The 18,679-nt window shown below is 38.1% G+C and overlaps 1 protein-coding gene across 1 annotated transcript; it reads left to right on the plus strand.

Moving 5' to 3' along the window:
- The first annotated feature begins 13,768 nt into the window (after positions 1–13,768).
- Positions 13,769–14,398, plus strand: LOC138875574 (nuclear matrix constituent protein 1-like). The gene has a single exon (XM_070154412.1). The coding sequence runs from the start codon at positions 13,769–13,771 to the stop codon at positions 14,396–14,398; it is 630 nt and encodes a 209-aa protein (XP_070010513.1).
- The last annotated feature ends 4,281 nt before the right edge of the window (positions 14,399–18,679 follow it).

Here is an 18,679-nt window from a genome sequence, read left to right on the forward strand (position 1 = left end):
ATGCCTAAGGCTACTCAGCAATTTATACTTGTCTAGAGATGATTCTAGATAGAAAAATAATCTAGACAATTCTATCACCTTCTACTAATATCTTCCTTAAATATCCAAGACTCTAGAATATCTAGATATTTCTTAAGTACAATAAATATCTAAAATATTACTCTATAACTTTCTAGAAACTTCTTCCAATTATAATTTTTATTTTTCCAAAAAATCAACTTTATTTTTTCACACTCCCCCTCAAAGTGTTTTTTTGGAAGCAATCCCAAGCTTGTCGCGGAAGAACACAACCGATGTTTTAGGACGTGTCTTACTGAAGATCTCAGCACTATGTTTCTAGCTCGTCTTGCTTCCCCAAAAGACTGAAGGTTCTTTAATTGGTCCTGTAGAGAAACATGATTACGTACTGACAAAATTTTCATCTCTGAAGCGAGTTGGTTTGATAATAGTACTTTTTGGCCTTCCCGAACTATATGAATCATCTTCTTGTTGAGTTTCATGTTGTTGAGTTCCCGGGATCCCCCTTTCTCTTAGCTCATCGACAACTGTATTATATAAAGAAGTACTCGTGATGGGTAGATTTGATGCTTCAGGGTTCAAGAGTTTATAACCTGCCCTTTCTTGCGCAACTCCATAATACAAAGAGACTTCATCGAATATGACATCTCTTGAAACAACAAAGAGATGACTCTTAGGATCCATGCACTTCCATCCCTTTTTCCTTTCATCATATCCGACAAAGATGCATTTCCTTGCCTTGGCATCCAACTTGCTCCGTTGAGAATCTGGAATGTGAACATAACAAATAGAGCCAAAACCCCCTGAGGTGTTTAACGCTAGGCTTTTCTCCAAATATTAATTCATAGGGAGATATCATATTATTTGGAGAAAGCAGCATTCTGTTAATCATATATGTTGCACATTTCATATATTCAGCCCACAAGGCTCTAGGTAAATTCTTGGCACGAAACAAACTCTTACATGTCTCAGTTAAGTGTCGGATCTTCCTTTCAGCCACTTCATTTTATTGTGGCGTATGAGCGCATGTAAGCTCTCTTTTAATGTCATGCTGATGACAAAAGGACAGAAATTCATCTGAAGTGAATTCTCCGCCATTATCAGTTCGCAGCTGCCTTATTCTGGAATCGAGTTCACCTTCAACTGTTTCATTGAACTCCACAAACATACTGAAAACTTCTAACTTGTGCTTCACAAAATAAACCCAAGTGAATCTAGTAAAATTATCAATGAAAATTAGAATATAAGAATAGCCTGAGAATGAAGGAGTTCTCGTTGGCCCCATCAAGTCACTCTTAATAAGTTCTAGTGGGGCATTGCACCTTGACAAGGATCTATCAAATGGAAGACGATGTGCCTTTCCATATTGACATCCTTCACAAACCGTTCCTCCACTAAACTTTTTAAGTTAGGTAATACTTTCACTAGATTCAATTTTAAATGACTTTTAATTTATCCATGCTAAGATGTCCAAGTCTAGCTTGCCAAAGATGTGTGTTATCATTGCTACTCATCTTCTCAATATATGAGTTAAAGGCAAATAAGACATATAAATCATTAACTCTTTTACCTGAGAGAACGATATCTTCCTTGAGAACCTTGATAGTTCGGAGGAACTTCACATCACGTGGGCCAAATAGCAAATAGTTTCCAGCATCTACAGCATTTGCAACTAAAAATAGATTTTTCTTCATACCTGGAATGTGAAAGACACTGTTAAGGGTGATAGTGTCTTTTTGCTTCTCGTTGATCACAATAGTGCCTTCCTTCTCCATATTATGGATTGTATTATCTGCTGTAATAATGACATCATGTCCGTTGTATTCACGAAAAGTGGATAATTTAGATTGATCTCCAGTGAGATGGTGCCCACATCCTAAATCTACGATCCAGTCTCTTTCAAAATTTATAGAAGCCATGGCATTTGTTGCTTGAGTCTCCGCTGCGAAGCACTTTCCCCAGTCTTCTTTTTTTCTTATTCTTCAGCAACTTTCTTGGTTTGAGCGATATTGCTTTCTTTGGCTTGACAATATTTTTTTATGTGCCCGACCTTACCACAACGGTAATATTTTAAAAGATTTTTATTGTTATTAGAAAACTCTCCCTTCTTTGCTGGCGAGCTTGAACCACTTGACGACTAAAAGTGCATGCTATCTCTTGATTTCCCTTTAAAGTTCCTCTTATCGGCGACAAGAGCATTTTCTTCCCCTTCTTTGATAGATACACCAGCCATCTGTTTGGCTAGTAGCTCTTGTGATGACAACAAATTCTCAAATTCTTCCAAAGATGGTTGTTGAACCCATCCTTGAATCGATGTAAGAAAGTGAATATATTCTCTCTTTAAACCACGAAAATAATTCTTCTTATTTGTGCTTCAGAGATAGCCTCATCCAGATTCAATAGAGAAATTCCGGAACATAGATTTTTAACCTTCAAAAATTACTTTGCGGTAGAGAGATAACCTTGAGTGGTGTTGGCTAACTCATTCTCCAAACTCTGGAGCCGAGCTTCATCCTTCTTGTTGAACAGCCGATCGAAGGTCCTCCATATGTCATGAGCTAATTTACACCTTATAATATGATCAAATAAATTAGGAGAGATAGACCTCATCAGGATAAACTCCGCATTAGCTTAATCTGCTTCCACTTCTTACGCGAATTACTATTTTCTGGTGCGTCGGCAGGAGGACTTGTCTTAAACCCATTGACAACTTCCCACAAATCCTCACCAACAAGGTATTATTCCATACAAGTCTTCCATACCTTGTAGTTGGACTGGTACAATAACTCCATCCCCAGTCCATTAGCACGACCACCCAAATCCATTTAGAGAAACCAGTTGAATCAACCACTAACCCGACCTTGAAATCAAGAAGCCAACTTATGGATCTAATACCATGTAAAGAATAGCAGAAGAAACGTCTTGGTGGGAAAAAGCCTGAGCCATATCGTCCCATGTGTACCACTTGCTAACGTCTTGGTGGGTGTACCACTTCAGAGCTTCCCCACTCAGACTCTGACTGAAATATGCCATCAATAATTTGTCCTTCCCACCGGCGCCTCTCATCTTACTGCAGTAACCTCTTAAATGGGCTACGGGATCTCCATGTCCATCATACAAATCAAACTTCGGCATCTTTAAACCAGCAGGCAGTTGTATGTCAGGAAACAAGCATAAGTCTTTGTAAGCCACGCTCATCTGACTCCCTATCCCTTGCATTTTTCTTAAAGACTGCTCTAAGATTTTTACCTTCCTGGATATCTCATCTTGCTCCACTGTCTTAGCGGGCTTTTCAGCTTCACCGGGAGGCTCAAAATAAGGAGCGTGAGAGTAGGGATCCGAAACTTTGGAAGTTGGTTCTGGAGCATGGTGTTGGGCATCAGTGACTTTGAACACAGTTAAGTTAAAGGATCGAGGAAAAATAGCTGGAGGAGGAGCTACAAGAGCATGAGTGGCCAAAGGAGCGGGATATGATGTGCTTTTGAGGGGTGGAGTGTGAAAAAATTATGGGGAAATATCAACAGTAGTGGGAATCTGGGCTTGTGATAGTGGTGGGATAGTTGCAGGGTTTTTAGTGTAGTTAGTAGTGAATGAAGGTGGAGGATGCTCCCTGATCCAAGACTGATACATTTCTGCCATCTGATGTTTCACCCTTTGGACCTCCTCTTTCAATTCAAACTCCGACTCCACAAACTCCATCGATGAGTCAACAACTCTTGTGCCCCAATCTTTGCTAGTCATGGCTACCTTGCTCTTTGACCTTGTGTTGTATAGATGAGTTACTTAAGAACCACAAACTATCCACCCTTCTGCTTAATGAAGATAACAAAGAAGAACAAAATGAAGTCATCATGTTAGCGTTAGGGCATTTAATAGCTGCAAATATCACATTGTGTGCAATGCACCTAGCAAAAATTAACGGCTCAAGAATGACTTTAAGGGTCACAAGGTCATTTGGCATCATCCCAATTTGTTCATTTCAATCTTCTCTTTTCTTTCCTTTTCTTGCACTTGCTTGCTCATTTTCCTACCTCTTTTTTTCTAATTATCACTTTTTTCTTTCCTCTCATTTCTCACATCCCATAACTTCACCCTCTTTTTCTTTTTTTTTTCCTTTTTTCGATTCCTTCTTTTTTTTTCTTTTCTTTTTCTTTCAATATAAAAAAATGATTCGATTGAACCCTATGTAGGTTGCCTATGTATCATGACGCCGCATGAATAAGATCTTCGCGTAGTTCGGGAAGATCGAGAAAAAAGTAAACAAACTAACGTTCTCTTTTTTTTTTCTTTTTCTTTTTATTTTTTTCTACTACCTTAATGACTATTCTTATGAAAAAGAAAAACAAAAGAAGCAAATCTTTTTTTTTCGAATTTTATAGACTTAATGTTCTATAACCTATTCTAAACTCAAGCTTAAACGAGCATATATCTTTTTTTTTTTGAAATAAATACTCTATGGGAAATTATTAAGGAAAAAACCCAAGAAGAGAAAAATATTTTTTTATTCTTTTTTTAGGAAGGAAATCTAAAGAATAAACCACAAAAAAAAATATTTTGAATTTTCATTTGATATCCTGACGCAAGATTTCGAAACAAGTAATGAAAAAGATAAAAGAAAATGTATTTGGATTTCAATTTTGATTGCCTAAAGCAGAAATTGTAATGATAAACAAAAGATAAAGTATATTTTTTTCCTTCTATGTACAATTTCCTAAAGTTCTGGTGAAAATAGAAAGAGTATTTTTTTTTTGTTTTATTAATTTCCGGAAGAAGAACCTCAAAGGAAAATCTCTTTGGCTTTTGGAATTAATATCTTAAAGACAACTTGTAAAGAGATATCAAAAGAGAAAAATCCCATTTTTTGAGTTTTTAGTCCTAGTATCCTAAAAGAAATATAAAAGCAATTTTTGTTTTTGTTTTTGAGTTCTAGATATAAATTTTCTAAAGGAAAAACTACCTCAAATTTATTTATTTTTTTCAATTTCTAGGAGTAGTATTTCTAAAGAAAATTCTAACGGAATTATCAAAACGCAAAATATCTCTTTTTTTTTGGGTTTTTGACTTATGATACATTTTTCAAATACAAAATACGAAATAATAACAAAAGACTCGACAAACATAACTAGACTATGACAGACTCTAGCATCAACTAAATGACTGAAATGAACAATAGACTCAAAAAAAAAGTTCCTCAGGCAGCTCTTGAATGTAGTGGTCCTGGGTATCTGTCATGCTAAAACTCCGGTAAGTGGATCCACACCTGTATGAGAAAACTGAAACCAACACTATGTGAGACAATAATATTCCCTACTAGACACATACAAGACATGGTTGGGGCTATTTTTGCAAAATGACTTATGTGGCCAAAAGGTGGCTAGAAGTGCAAAATTTGACTAAGACCCCGCAAAGTCACAAACCTAAGATTTACTAGGAAGACCGGACCCTATGTGGGTTGCCTACGTATCACGCCCCGAAAGACGAGAATCAGGTATACGTAGTTTAGGCAGATTGGATACGGGCGAGAATTAAAAAAAATAACTAATTTAGAGAAAATATGTTTTTTGTCTTTTTTTTTTTGAAAAATGATGAAATATTTAAACTCTTTTTGTATTTTCTTTTCCCTTTTTTTTTATTTTTTTTATTTTCGGAAAATGATGAAAAAGTACAAAAATCTTTTTTTTTTAAAATTTTTTCAAGTTTTTTTTTCTCTTTTTCATAAGAAAAATGTGAAAGAAAACATAATTGGGCCCTACTTGCTTTATTTTCACACCACATTTTTTTTCTAAACTACCCTCAGCCATCATTGGTCCGCCAAATGACCCTTTTACCCTTGAAGAAATGCAACATGTACCACATAGGATGCATCAAGATGGTCTGTTATTTTGGGTACACCTGTCCTAGACAGACCCAACCCCTGTGTTGAGTCCCCAAAGTCAATGCACATGATGCAAACAAGTATTCCTACTAGGGATCCGGTATGAGGCTGAATTATTCTATGTTTAAAACCTGGGTATATTATTCTAGACTTGTGCACCCAAGCGGACAACTCAAGTCGAGGAGGGGCTACGTACCGGGAACCAAAAGTCCATCCGGCTTTGTAACTTGTCTGAGCCTCTTCCTAATTTAAGGTATGACACCAATAGAAGAATAGTCACGCCAGTGTGCACATCCCCAAAGATGAGAAGAGAAGGGTTTCGTAACAGTTTATATACAGTTCAGATAATATCAAAAGCGGTAAAAAGCAACACTTAGCACATTAAGCTCAAACATGCAAGTAAAATCAGATAATAAATAAAGACAAATATAACAATTATTTTAAGCTCAAATTCTTGAACCCTGAACTAGAGATTCTGGATTCTTGTCCCCAGCATAGTCGCAATAGCTGTCACACCTCCTTTTTCCTAACCGCCGGAAGGGTATAAGGGAGTTTTTTTCCAATTTAAGTGACAATCGAAATAGGATTATTTTATTTAAAATTCAGAGTCGCCACTTGGGATAATTTATGGTGTCCCAAGTTACCGGTTAAAATCCCAAATTGAGGAAAGATTGACTCTGTTTTACAGTCCGCGAACACAGAAATCCGGGTAAGGAATTCTGTTAACCCGGGAGAAGGTGTTAGGCATTTCCGGGTTACGTGGTTTTACCACGGTCGCTCAACTATTATTATTGGCCTATTTATCTGATTTTAAAAACATCTTTGAAACCTATGTGCATTTTATTCCCTTTAAACCGCTTTTAATAATCCGATTATTATATAGTTAATTATTTTTGTTACACATTGCGAATCTTGTCACGGGAAACGTACCCACAATCCACAACGTATTTATTTTATTAAAAAAATTAAATTGTGGTTCAATTGTATGAATGGCACGCCTCAGTTTTATTAAAGGGAAAAGCATATAACTACAGATGTTCATATCTAAAACCAATTGGAAGTTAGGTATCATAACTACGCCACAGGAACCGTACCCGTAATTGTGGTGATTTAATTACGCACCTAAAACAAACTACAAATGTTCATGAATATTAATGGCCTAAGCATGCTAATAGCGGTCAAGTTGATAAAGCAGTTTTCACTTTTAATTCCCAAACCTCACGACACATTGTTTCTTATAGTAACTAATCTTAGATGTCACCAAAATCATGGTATTTTCAAACAATTAGTTCTCCTAATAAGTAGGACAACTAAATGAAATGGGCAGCTAACTTCTTTGATCTGAGAAACATTAATTTATTAAAATCATAAGAGCAACACAAAGGCAAACATACATCTCGATCAAACACCAACAGTAAGACAATTTAGAAATCTAATGACAAACAAGAGTTTAGAAATGGACCTTTGTATGGCCGTAAATCGATTGTTTCAATGCTCTGAACTCAAAAATTTAACTGATCACGGACGGGAATTCGAATTGGCACCGAAAAACTCGAAAGCTGACACACAAAACAACAAGACTGATGAGATCTAGAAACACTTGAAAACGGGATAATTTTCAGATTCACATCTTCTGTTCTTATGTTAATATAGGGAAACAGGAAGCAAAAAATTCAATCCATCTCTGTATGTTTCGATTGAAGGACTAAATATACAATGGTCGTTGCTCTCGTTTTGGACTGAAGATAGTCGCTGGTGGCTGGAGTTTTTCCGGCGGGTTAGAGTCTGGCAGCAGCTGCGTGTGTGTGTGTTTAGTGCTGCTGGTGTGAGGTCGATGGAGTTCTTCGCTGATGGTTTCGGCTACTTAAAGGGTTGTTCAAGAGTGAAGAAGTAGAAGTTCAGGGGTGTTTGGTTGTGAAGGTGCTGAAGGTTTGGTGAGTTGCGTGTGTTTAGAAGAAGGAGGTGTCTGTTTATTTTTTCTTCATGTAGAACATGAGACTTGGCTTCACTAAATAAAAAATGGCTGGTCTTAAGGCTCTTAGGCGTGTTTTTGCTGAAGAAGACGAAGGTCAGGGAGGGGTGGGGTCTTCAAGGTCAGAAAACGACGCTCCTTTTTTGTCTTTTTAGTCTTTTAGGTTTGTTTCCAGTGTATATCTTCAGCCCTTAGGTCCAAGCTGCCTTTTGATCTTGTATTTTTGTGTCCTTTAGCTCTTTTTTGTTGTATTTCACTGATTAGGGTCGTAGCCTCTATCAGATTTTCAGGCGTTGGTCTTTATTGTCTAGGTCTAGGTCTAGGTCTAGGTCTAGGGTTCTAGGTATTTGTAGAGTTTTCTAGGTTAAAGGGTACGAGCCTAGGAATTATGGACTTTTATGACTAGCTTTGCTTAAAATTAGCTTAATTAACTAATAATCTTTCCATATATAATATCACTAAAAATATTAATTAGCCCTACTTAGGTAAAAATAATTATTAAAATAAGACTAACCATAAAAAAACAAACCTATTTTTTTGTAATTTTTAATAAGATTAAAAATAACTACAAAATATTAATGAAACTATTTTTTTGTAATTTTTATTTTCTTGTAATAAAATAAAGTAAAAGAGTCAAAATTAGTTGAAATAACGATATTAGGCCTAAATTAAATATTTACGTGCTAAAATATGAAAAATATTGGGGAGGGTCAAAAATCACATGTCTACACCTAGTATGGCCGAACGCCTATGAGCGAGCCTACTACGACATAACAGTTACATATACCGAACCTTATAAGGTCGGGCAACTATTTTACTTACTTTATTGAGAGAGTTGAGTCAGTATCAGCAGGTAAGCATATCTTCAGATTATCTTTGACTCCCAGTTACTTTCAGTTATTATATTATCAGTTCAGTTTTAGCTTTCAGTTACTATATTTCCTTACATACTCGGTATATTATTTCGTACTGACGTCCCTTTTGCCAGGGGACGCTGTATTTTATGCCTGCAAGTCCTCATTGATAGTTGAACAGACCCTCCCAGCAGACAGAGTCAAACATCAACTTGGTTGGTAAGCTCCACTTCCTCGGAGTTACAACATCTAGACCTTGGAAACCATTTTATATATACAGGTTTGATGGGTAGGTCGAGGCCCTGTCCCGACCATTGTATAGTTCAGTTATCTCTTGAGGTTTGTAGACGAGTCCTGTATAGTTTGTATATTAGTAGATGTTCATGGCGGCCTCATCAACCTGATCAGAATATGGCCTCATCGACCTAAGTTGAGGGTTACCCTCCAGAGTTCATAGTTACAGAGTGGTACGCTCGGGCCAAGTATGGAACCAGGTGCCGGCCACACCTCTTCAGGTTTGGGGCGTGACATAAATCCTTAGGTTTGTTGAGTCTATGTTATTTTGTTCTTCATTTGTAATCCCATACTACTTTCAAGAAGTGTTTTTGTAGGACAGATTTAAACTACTGTTTGGTTTAGTTTCTTGACTAGAGTTAGTCAAGGTTTATTGCTTTGTAATAGAGTTATTACAAAGGGCTTACAATGGAGTTATTGTAAGGGATGTGGGATTACAAGTTTAATTTCTAGATTGCAATAGTTTATAAACACGCATATAGAAGCGGTAGATGCATTGCATGGATGATAAAAGAGGATTGAAATTTTTTAATGACAAGTCAAGAACCTGGTTCTTGTACCAAAGGTTAGTAGTTCTGTTCATCCTTTAATAAATGTCTTGAAAAGGTACAAATATCAACTGATATATCATCCACCCTTTCAGACCTTACTGTCACGTCCCTTCACTTCAAATCATTCCATCTCCCTCTGAAACGTTGCCTTTCTGCAAGCACAACTGCCATTTCAGAACTGGTTCCTATCTCTCTCTTTATAATTATCCACTCTCATTAAAACTATTCTCCTTCCCTTACAAACCACAGCCCTCCATTAGAACTTCTCCATAGAACTTTCTCTCTATCTCTTCAATGGATGACATAAACTCCAAAATCCCAGCCTCAATCGTCTCTAATACTGAAAAACCCATTGAGTCCCCCGTCCCCAATGAGTCTTCTGTAACCTCTCCCGTTCTTATCTCTAAAATCATGCCTAACCCAGATTCCCAGTCTCCATCATGTTCTAAGTTGAATATCCCAGAAACCCATAAAATTGTTGATCTTTCTTATCTATCTTCTTCTAAGTTGACTATCCTAGAAACCCCTAAAATTGTTGATCCTTCTTCTCTATTTTCTAAGTTTCCTATTGATAAAAGAAAAAGTACGGTAAAAGTCCTGAGGTCGCAGAGGTTTTCGCCATTATTGCTTCAGATTGCGTGGTGGCTATGGAGCCTATTGAGCAAGCAAATGTCGCGACCATCTTTGTGGTATTTGCTAATTGCGTCTTATATGAGATAATTTCTCTGAGGAATGAGATACAGGGTATGGGGGAAGAAGGAGCCATGGTGGCTATTGAAGAACCTCACCCCTCTCCGGAAGAGACAGGCCAAGGTTCTCACTCCCAGTTCAGCTTTGCTCCTATATTTGCTGTTGCGCCCTTGGACATTCAAGTCCCTCAGATAAGGTCTAGTGATGAGGAGGATCTAGACAACATTGCTCTTGATGCTTTCATAGTCAAGCGAAGGGTAGTGTCCACTCCTGAGTCTTCTACTAAGTGACCTACTACTAGGTTGCAAGTAAAGGTAGCCTATGACTCTGCCTTTCAAAAGAGAAGAAAAAGCAGTAAGACGAAAAGGAGGAGATTGGCGAAAGAAAATGTTTTAGTGTGTGATAAGGTTGTTCCAGTGGTAGAAGTTGAGGAGGAAACAACTGTGGAACCTAGTTCCCTAGTGAGAAGGTCCCAATAGAAGAAGGAATCTGCTTCCATAGAGAATGTTACAACCCCCAGTTCAAAGTTGAAGGATGTTATGAGTGAGCTCTCCGTTCTTGATTAGGATGTGTTATTCAAGTCTAAGGGCAATGCAAAATCAAGTGGTGTGAAGTCTGGCAAACCAAAGTCTGAAACCGTTAAGGAACCTGGTTCTATGAAAAAGCTGCGGAGTGAAACTAGTTCTGCTTCAGAACAATTAAGGCACCAAAAGGTCTGGTATGCGTCAAGTTCTTGCAATGGTTGAGTTTCAACGATGGGGGCATCTGTTCCAAATGGATGCACCCAAGGTATATGAGGATGACGTTCAAAGCATTTATGTCAGCATCTTTCCCATTGATACCGACCATATCTATGCCTTGGTGAATAAGGTGGACATTGTGTTTGACGTGAGTCTGCTTGGGGATATTCTAAAGGTCCCTACATATGGTCTGCCTAGTGTGAAAGATGCGTGTCGGTATAATTTCCGGAATGCTGTGGTAAAGGATAATGCGACCCAAAAAGGGGGACCATATTCATTATAAGGCATTACTCCCTGTTTATCTATTGCTCTTTGAGCTAGTGAACAAAGTTATGTTGCCTTGTGCTGAGAGGAGGTCCGTGACCTCTAAGTCTGACCTGTTTCTAATAGAGAAACTGGATGGCTTTAACCTTGTCAACTGACCTGCTATCATGATCGAACACATGCAAAAAGTATCAACCTTCAAGGATGGTAATGATGGTATTCCATATGGGTTTCTGCTTATGCAAGTGTTTATGTTTTTCAAAGTGCCGCTGGGGCAAGCCAAGATAGAAACCAAGAATCAGACTTTCTCACAAACAACGTTGGAAGAATGTGAGTGTATAGAGAAGAATCGGGGGTTAGGCAGTACATCAACCATCTCATAGATCATTAATGCTCAAAATAGTGCAACTGAGGAGATTCGAAGGTTGAAGGTTAGGAATGCTATCCTATAAGGTCAGCAGGCCGAAGGGGCTCCGGAGTCAAATGAGGAAGTGGCCTGTTTGACAAAAGAGAATGCTGATCTCAGGGCACAAGTGGAGAACCTGAAAGCAGAACTGCTCAATGAGCAAAAGTCGGCCAATTCCCGAATAGACCTAGTTCTCCAAACTCTTGCTGCAACTTCCAAGCCCTCTACTCCTAGTGCCCCCTAAGTACCCCTTCAGTGACCAATTTCTGGATTGACGTTTTTGTTTTTATGACTTAGCAGATGTTTTTTTGTTTTTTTTTGTTTTGATATGGTTGGGATGTATCAGTACTGCTCCCGTTTTCAACAATCCAATTTTGCCTTTGCTTTTTAAGCAGAGTCATATGCTTTATATATAAAATCTATCCTTTTTTATTATCTCATTGGTTTTATTCTCTGTTTCTCTTCTCTATCATGTTGTGTGCACATATGTGGCATGAGTTAGCTGGGTAAGACTTCTTTATGCTGTTTTTCTGCTTGTGTGTTTTTAATAATGCCAAAAGTGGGATGCATAATTGAAATACGGATCTGATTAAGGGGGAAACATAAAGTTAGGGGGAAACATAAAGTTAGGGGGAAACTTGTAAAGTTCTTGTTACTTCATCGGGTTATCTTTTCTCTAAATACATGTTATCAATGTCTAAGTTTGTCATCATCAAAAAGAGGGAATTTGATGAGTTTTCAATGTCTTTGCCTTATGTTTTGATGATCTAAAAAACTTAATATAAAAAACCAGATAGGGAATCTGACACACTTGGTACACATTACAAATGAACAGATTCCACCTTAGACTCCAACTAATGTGAACTGTTGCAAGTGTAGAAAATGGAGAAACAAGACAAGGACCAGATCCCTTGTGTTTCCAAGACATCAGTATGAAAGTCAACCATGCACAATTGGAAAGTGAATGCCACAGAAATAGTGCACACAGTGCAGTAGTTTCGCAGTAACTTGCCTTTGACCTACCAAGTGCTTACATCATTCAAATAATGTCATCAAGGGTGTTTTAACAAGAGCATTATAATAAAACATCATTTGAACACATGAGAATTCACTTCAAGCATTCAAGTCTTCTGCAAATAGTGAACTCGATTCTCAAGAGCTTGAAGAACAAAGCTAAATGCTACTATGGACCTGTTCCTAAATCTAGTATTTTGTTATCCTTAGTTGAGTTGTAACTTTGTGATTGTTCTTGTTGTAATTCCTAAATTTCTTAGCTAGAAGCATTGCTTAGGAACCCCCTTGTAAAATCATAAACTTTCTAAGTTTGTGTTGTGACTAGAGTTAGTCATAAGTTAAAGTGTTTGTAACTAGTGAGTCACAAAGTGGCTTGTGGTAAGAGTATTACAAGTTAGTTGAGTTGAGTCATTACAAAGTGGCTTGTAATAGAGTGTTTACAAGTTAGTGAAGTTGAAAGGCTATAAGTGTAGGTCGTGGTTTTTGTCCCCTTGAGTGGGATTTTCCACGTAAAAATCCCGTGTCTCATTTACTTACTGTTTCATTGGTTTTCTCAGTGGAAACTCATAGAGTATCAGGTACTCTATAGTTTGGTGGACTCATATAAACTAACAATTGGTATCAGAGCGGGTTCCTCCTATCAGGCTAACACCTAGGAAGGATCCGTATGGTTGTTCTACCAAATTTTGAAGAAGGTCAATCTACGTACAGACCACCCAGATTTAATGAGCAATACTATGGGTGGTGGAAGATAAGAATGCATGATTTTATCATGACAAGATTACTCCAAGTACAACCCTAAGAAAGCAGCTAAAAGGAACACGATTCTTGATAAGGACTTCAAGAGGAAGAGATCTGCTGACACTGTGGTAAAGCAGACTCTTGCAGTATGGGGAGACTCCTCTAGTGAGTCTGAAGATGAAACTAATGCCGGTGACAGCTCCATGATGGCAGTTGAAAGTGAGGAGAATGAATATGATTCATTGTTTGCTTTGATGGCCCAATCAGATGATGAAGAAGATGATTACAACATTGATGTAAATTTAAGGGATGTTTAGAGAAATTTAAATCCTACTCTCCTAAGAAACTTATGTCTTTAGCTAGTGTATTGATTGATGCCTATCATAGTCTTGTGGAGGATAAGCATGCCTTGACCTTAGAGCTAGGAGAAGCTGAACAAACTAGAGATGATCTGATAGTATGTGTTGATGATGTGAAAGAAACCATTTGTGAGCCGGAGAAAGAAAAACTTGTCTTAACCAAAAAAATTGCTAACATAGAACATGAAAGACATGACTTAGCAATTGTATTTGTTGAGCACAAGGAAGCTATTGAAAACTTCAGAAAAGAAAGAGAAGCCTTGATGAAAAGAGTGACTGAGATAGAGGAAGAAAAAGATGATCTCTTGGTAGTAATTGCAGACCTAAGGGAAACAATAGAGGGACTAGGGACTGAGTCAAAACCTGGAAATTCTGGAAAAGGAAAGGAGATAGCAAGTGAGGAACACATTAGGCTTGAAAACAAGTTGAAGGCTGTAAGAACTAGTTTGTGTGTTGAATCTGAGAAAAAAAAGCATCTCCAGACTGAAATGGAAAGAATAAAAAATGATCTTGAAAAGTCCCTAAAGTGGACCTGGTCCTCAGAAGCTATCACTGCCATGTACGTTAATAATGGTGAAAACAGGCACGGAATAGGGTTCCAGAGGAAGAAAACTCCTTAAAACCCCCATAACAAGTATGTTATAGTACCAGATTACTGGATGTGTACCCACTGTGGGAACACTGGGCATTTCAAGAAAAATTGCCAAGCCATCCAGTCCTTTCAGAAAATCAAAGTGTATGTTGAAAATATAACCACTAAAAAGGGACCAGGTTCCACCCACAAAAAGCACATATTACCTGCATGGACTAAGAGAGCTCTTATTCATCCTCTTGCCTACAACAAGGGACCCAAACTTGCTTGGGTTCCTAATATTAACTCATGATCTCCCTGTGCAGGGAACAATGAAAGGAAGCAGTCAACAATGGTTTATGGATAGTAGATGTTCAAAGCACATGACTGGGAACAACATGGACTTTCTTTCACTAAAAGCCCTGCAAGGAGGGAGTGTATCCTTTGGCAATGGGAAAAAGGGGTACATTCTTGGAGTTGGAAAAGTCGAGAAATCACGCACTCACTCTATTGAGAATGTGTACTATGTCAGTGGTCTTAAGTACAGTATCTTGAGTGTCTCTTAGATCTGTGATAAAGGAAATAAGGTGGATTTTTTGTCCAAGATATGTACAGTTACTAATCTGGTAACTGGTAAAGTGGTACTTTGTGGCCCAGAGATACAAGAACATCTATGTTGCTGATTTCGGGTCCATCTAAAGTGGTGATCTGAGTTGTCTGAAAGCTGTTGATGATGATGCTGAACTCTGGTACAGAAGACTGGGCATGCAAGCTTCTCTCTTCTGAACAAATTAATTCAGAAAGACCTGGTCCATGGTCTGCCCTTGTCAAAGTTCAAGGTACAGAAAGTATGTGATGCTTGTGCTAGAGGAAAGCATATGAAGTCCTCTTTTATGTCTAAAAAGAATGTAAGCACCTCAAAGCCACTCGATCTTCTGCATATGGATTTATATGGCCCTTTGAGAGTGCAAAGCGGGGAGGAAAAAGATACATATTTGTGATAGTGGATGACTATTCCAGATTCACATGGACTCTATTTCTTATAACTAAAGATGAAACCTTTGAGGTGTTTGTGGCTTTTGTGAAGAAAATCCAGGTAAAGGTGAAGTCTAGAGTCGCGTGTATTAGATCAGATCATGGAAGAAAAATTGACAATGCCTAATTTGATGAGTTTTGCAATGAAAATGGCATTACTCACAGCTTCTTAGCTCTAAGAACTCCCCAGCAAAATGGAGTAGTAGAAAGGAAGAATATAACTCTTGAAGAAATGGCGAGAACAATGCTGATCGACAGTGGGATTATAAAGAACTTCTAGGCTGAAGCTGTCAATACTGCCTGCTACTTAGTGAACAGGTGCATGATCAGATCTCTCCCGAACAAAACCCCATATGAGTTGCTGAATGGAAGGAAACCCAAACTGACTCACCTAAGAACATTTGGGTCCAAGTGCTATATTCTCAACAATGGAAAGGATCAGCTTGGTAAATTTGGTAAATTTGCAAACTTACAAGATATACAACAAGCGGACTCAATGTGTTGTGGAAAGTGTTCATGTTATCTTTGATGAGTCTTATCCTTCAAGTAAGAAACGTGCTAAAGATGATCAAGATGGAGAGCCCTTATTGGTTTCTGGTGAAGTCATTGACATGACAAATGGAAAGGCAGATATGATGAGCTAAGTGAAAGAGCCGAGTGGAGACAATACTGTCTATTATACAATGGAAGTAGACACCTCAATTACAACCACTGAAGCTAAAGAAATAGTGGTTGATGAAGTACAGGGTACTCCACTAATACCTGAGAGAAGAACACAAGAGAACCAGTTAGATATACCCACCTCCTCTACAAATGAACCTCAAATGTCTAACTGGAAACACAAAAGTTCTCATCCTCTTGACAACATAATCACTCCTCTAGATTCTGGAGTACAAACCGGGTCAAATGCCAGAAATTTACTTGCCTTCTCAGCCTTTCTCTCCCAAATAGAACCCAAAAATATCAAGGAAGCCTTGAAAGATGCAGATTGGATTACAACCATGCAAGATGAGTTGCATCAGTTTGAAAGGAACAATGTCTGGCACCTGGTACCTAGACCCTTAGATCGAACCATTATAGGAACCAGGTGGGTACTAAGGAATAAGCTTGATGAACATGGAAACACTACAAGGAACAAGGCCAAGCTAGTGGTTCAAAGCTACAATTAGGAGGAAGGGATTGATTATGATAAAATGTTTGCTCCAGTTGCTCGCATAGAAGCAATTAGAATCCTAATCGCTTTTGCATCTCATATGGAATTAACCTTGTTCCAAATGGATGTTAAGAGTGAATTTCTGAATGGACATCTTAAGGAAGAAGTCTATGTGAAGCAACCTCCAGGGTTTGAATGTCATGAACACCCTAAATATATGTTTAAACTAGACAAAGAATTGTATGGGTTGAAGCAAGCTCCTCTTAGAAAATGGCTTTACTAGAGGGAAGATTGACAACACCTTGTTCATAAAGAAACGGGGAAGGAACCTGCTCATTGTTCAGGTCTATATTGATGATATCATTTTTGGGGCAGCAGCTGATTCTCTTTGTGAAGAATTTACAAAACTCATGGGAAGTGAGTTTGAAATGAGCATGATGGGGGGGGGGCTGAATTTCTTCTTGGGTCTTCAAGTAAAGCAGTCCACAAACGGTACATTTATTTGTCAGCAGAAATACATCAACGAGGTCTTGAAAAGGTTTGATATAGAAGAATCAAAAGTATTAGACACTCCCATTGCAACAGCTACTCGACTGGATATGGATGAAACTGGATCTCCTGTGAATCAAACTATGTATACAGGCATTATTGGGTCTCTTCTCTATCTCACTGCCAGCATACCTAGTATTGTCTTCAGTGTGGGGTTATGTGCAAGGTTTCAATCAAATCCCAAGGAATCTCATTTGTAAGCTGCTAAAAGAATTTTGAGATACCTTAAGGGAACACAAGACCTGGTCCTGTATTACCCTTCAGGAAACAGTTTTAATCTCATTAGATATGCTGATGCTGACTATGTATGTTATCTTGTGGATAGGAAAAACACTTTTGGAATGGCTCACGTTTTGCGATCATTTCTCGTCTCTTGGGGCACAAGGAAGCAAAACTTAGTGGATGTTTCAATAGTTGAAGTAGAATATGTAGTTGCAGCATCCTGCTGCACTCAACTCCTATGGATTAAGCGGCAACTGGAGGATTTTGGGTGTTTAATGAGTGTATGCCTCTACTATGTGATAATACCAATGCACTCAACATGACCAAGAATCCAGTTCAACATAAAAAAATCAAGCACATTGATGTGAGACAGCATTTTCTGAGGGACAATGTAGAGAAATGGTTGATCTGTATGAAGTTCTACAGCATAGAGCACCAAATTGCAAATATCTTCACCAAAGCATTGAGTCAGGAGCATTTTGAAAGAAACGGGGTAAAGCTGGGGCTATTGAAGCCAAGTTGAGAACCTGATTCCTCATCAATTGACTATAACAATCACCTTCAGGTAAAACTAGCTAAAGTGTTTTCTGGCCAAGTCTAACTCACTTCAATACTATTGCAGGTAAACACGCATGATGATCATAGAAGATGTAGATGCATTGCATGGATGATAAAAGAGGATTGAAAACTTTCAATGACAAGTCAAGAACCTAGTTCTTGTACCAAAGGTTAGTAGTTCTATGCATCCTTTAATACAAGTCTTGAAAAGGTACATGTCACGACCTAAGCGGATGGGCTGCGACGGGCACCCTGTACCTTACTCAACTGAGTACGACCATAACGTAACTTTTCATGTCATAGTATCATATATAACTGATTTGGAGAGGCTACCGTGAAATAGGTATAATACAACAGGTAATGCTAACTTATACATAAGACATATGGGCCTTAAAGACCAAAATAACCACATAAACATTGAACATAGGGTGACAAGGCCATACCATCTTTTACGTACATGACATCTGTCTACAAGCCTCTAAGAATACATAATTTTCATAAAGGTCGGGACAAAGTCCCACCATACAAAACAATACATATCTAACTCATACTAACCAAACAAGCAACTCCAAAGCAAATGAAGTGCACCAACATATTCCGCTGAGCTGATAGCCTACGTGGAGGGCTCTCGACCCACCTATTGGGACCTGCGGGCATGAAACGCATCCTCCCTAGGCAAAAAGGGACGTCAGTACGAATAATGTAGTAAGTATGTAAGGCATATGAATAAGTACATAACAGACATGTAGGAAATATAGAGTAAATGACTCCACCTGTAAATCTGGATAACTTTGTAAATCATGAAATAATTAT

The sequence above is a fragment of the Nicotiana sylvestris genome, chromosome 8, assembly GCF_000393655.2.
Source record: "Nicotiana sylvestris chromosome 8, ASM39365v2, whole genome shotgun sequence".
Taxonomy (NCBI): Eukaryota; Viridiplantae; Streptophyta; class Magnoliopsida; order Solanales; family Solanaceae; genus Nicotiana; species Nicotiana sylvestris.

Coding starts and splice junctions, on each gene's coding strand:
- LOC138875574 (XM_070154412.1), top strand. CDS start 13,769: ATGTCTTTAGCTAGTGTATTGATTGATGCCTATCATAGTCTTGTGGAG.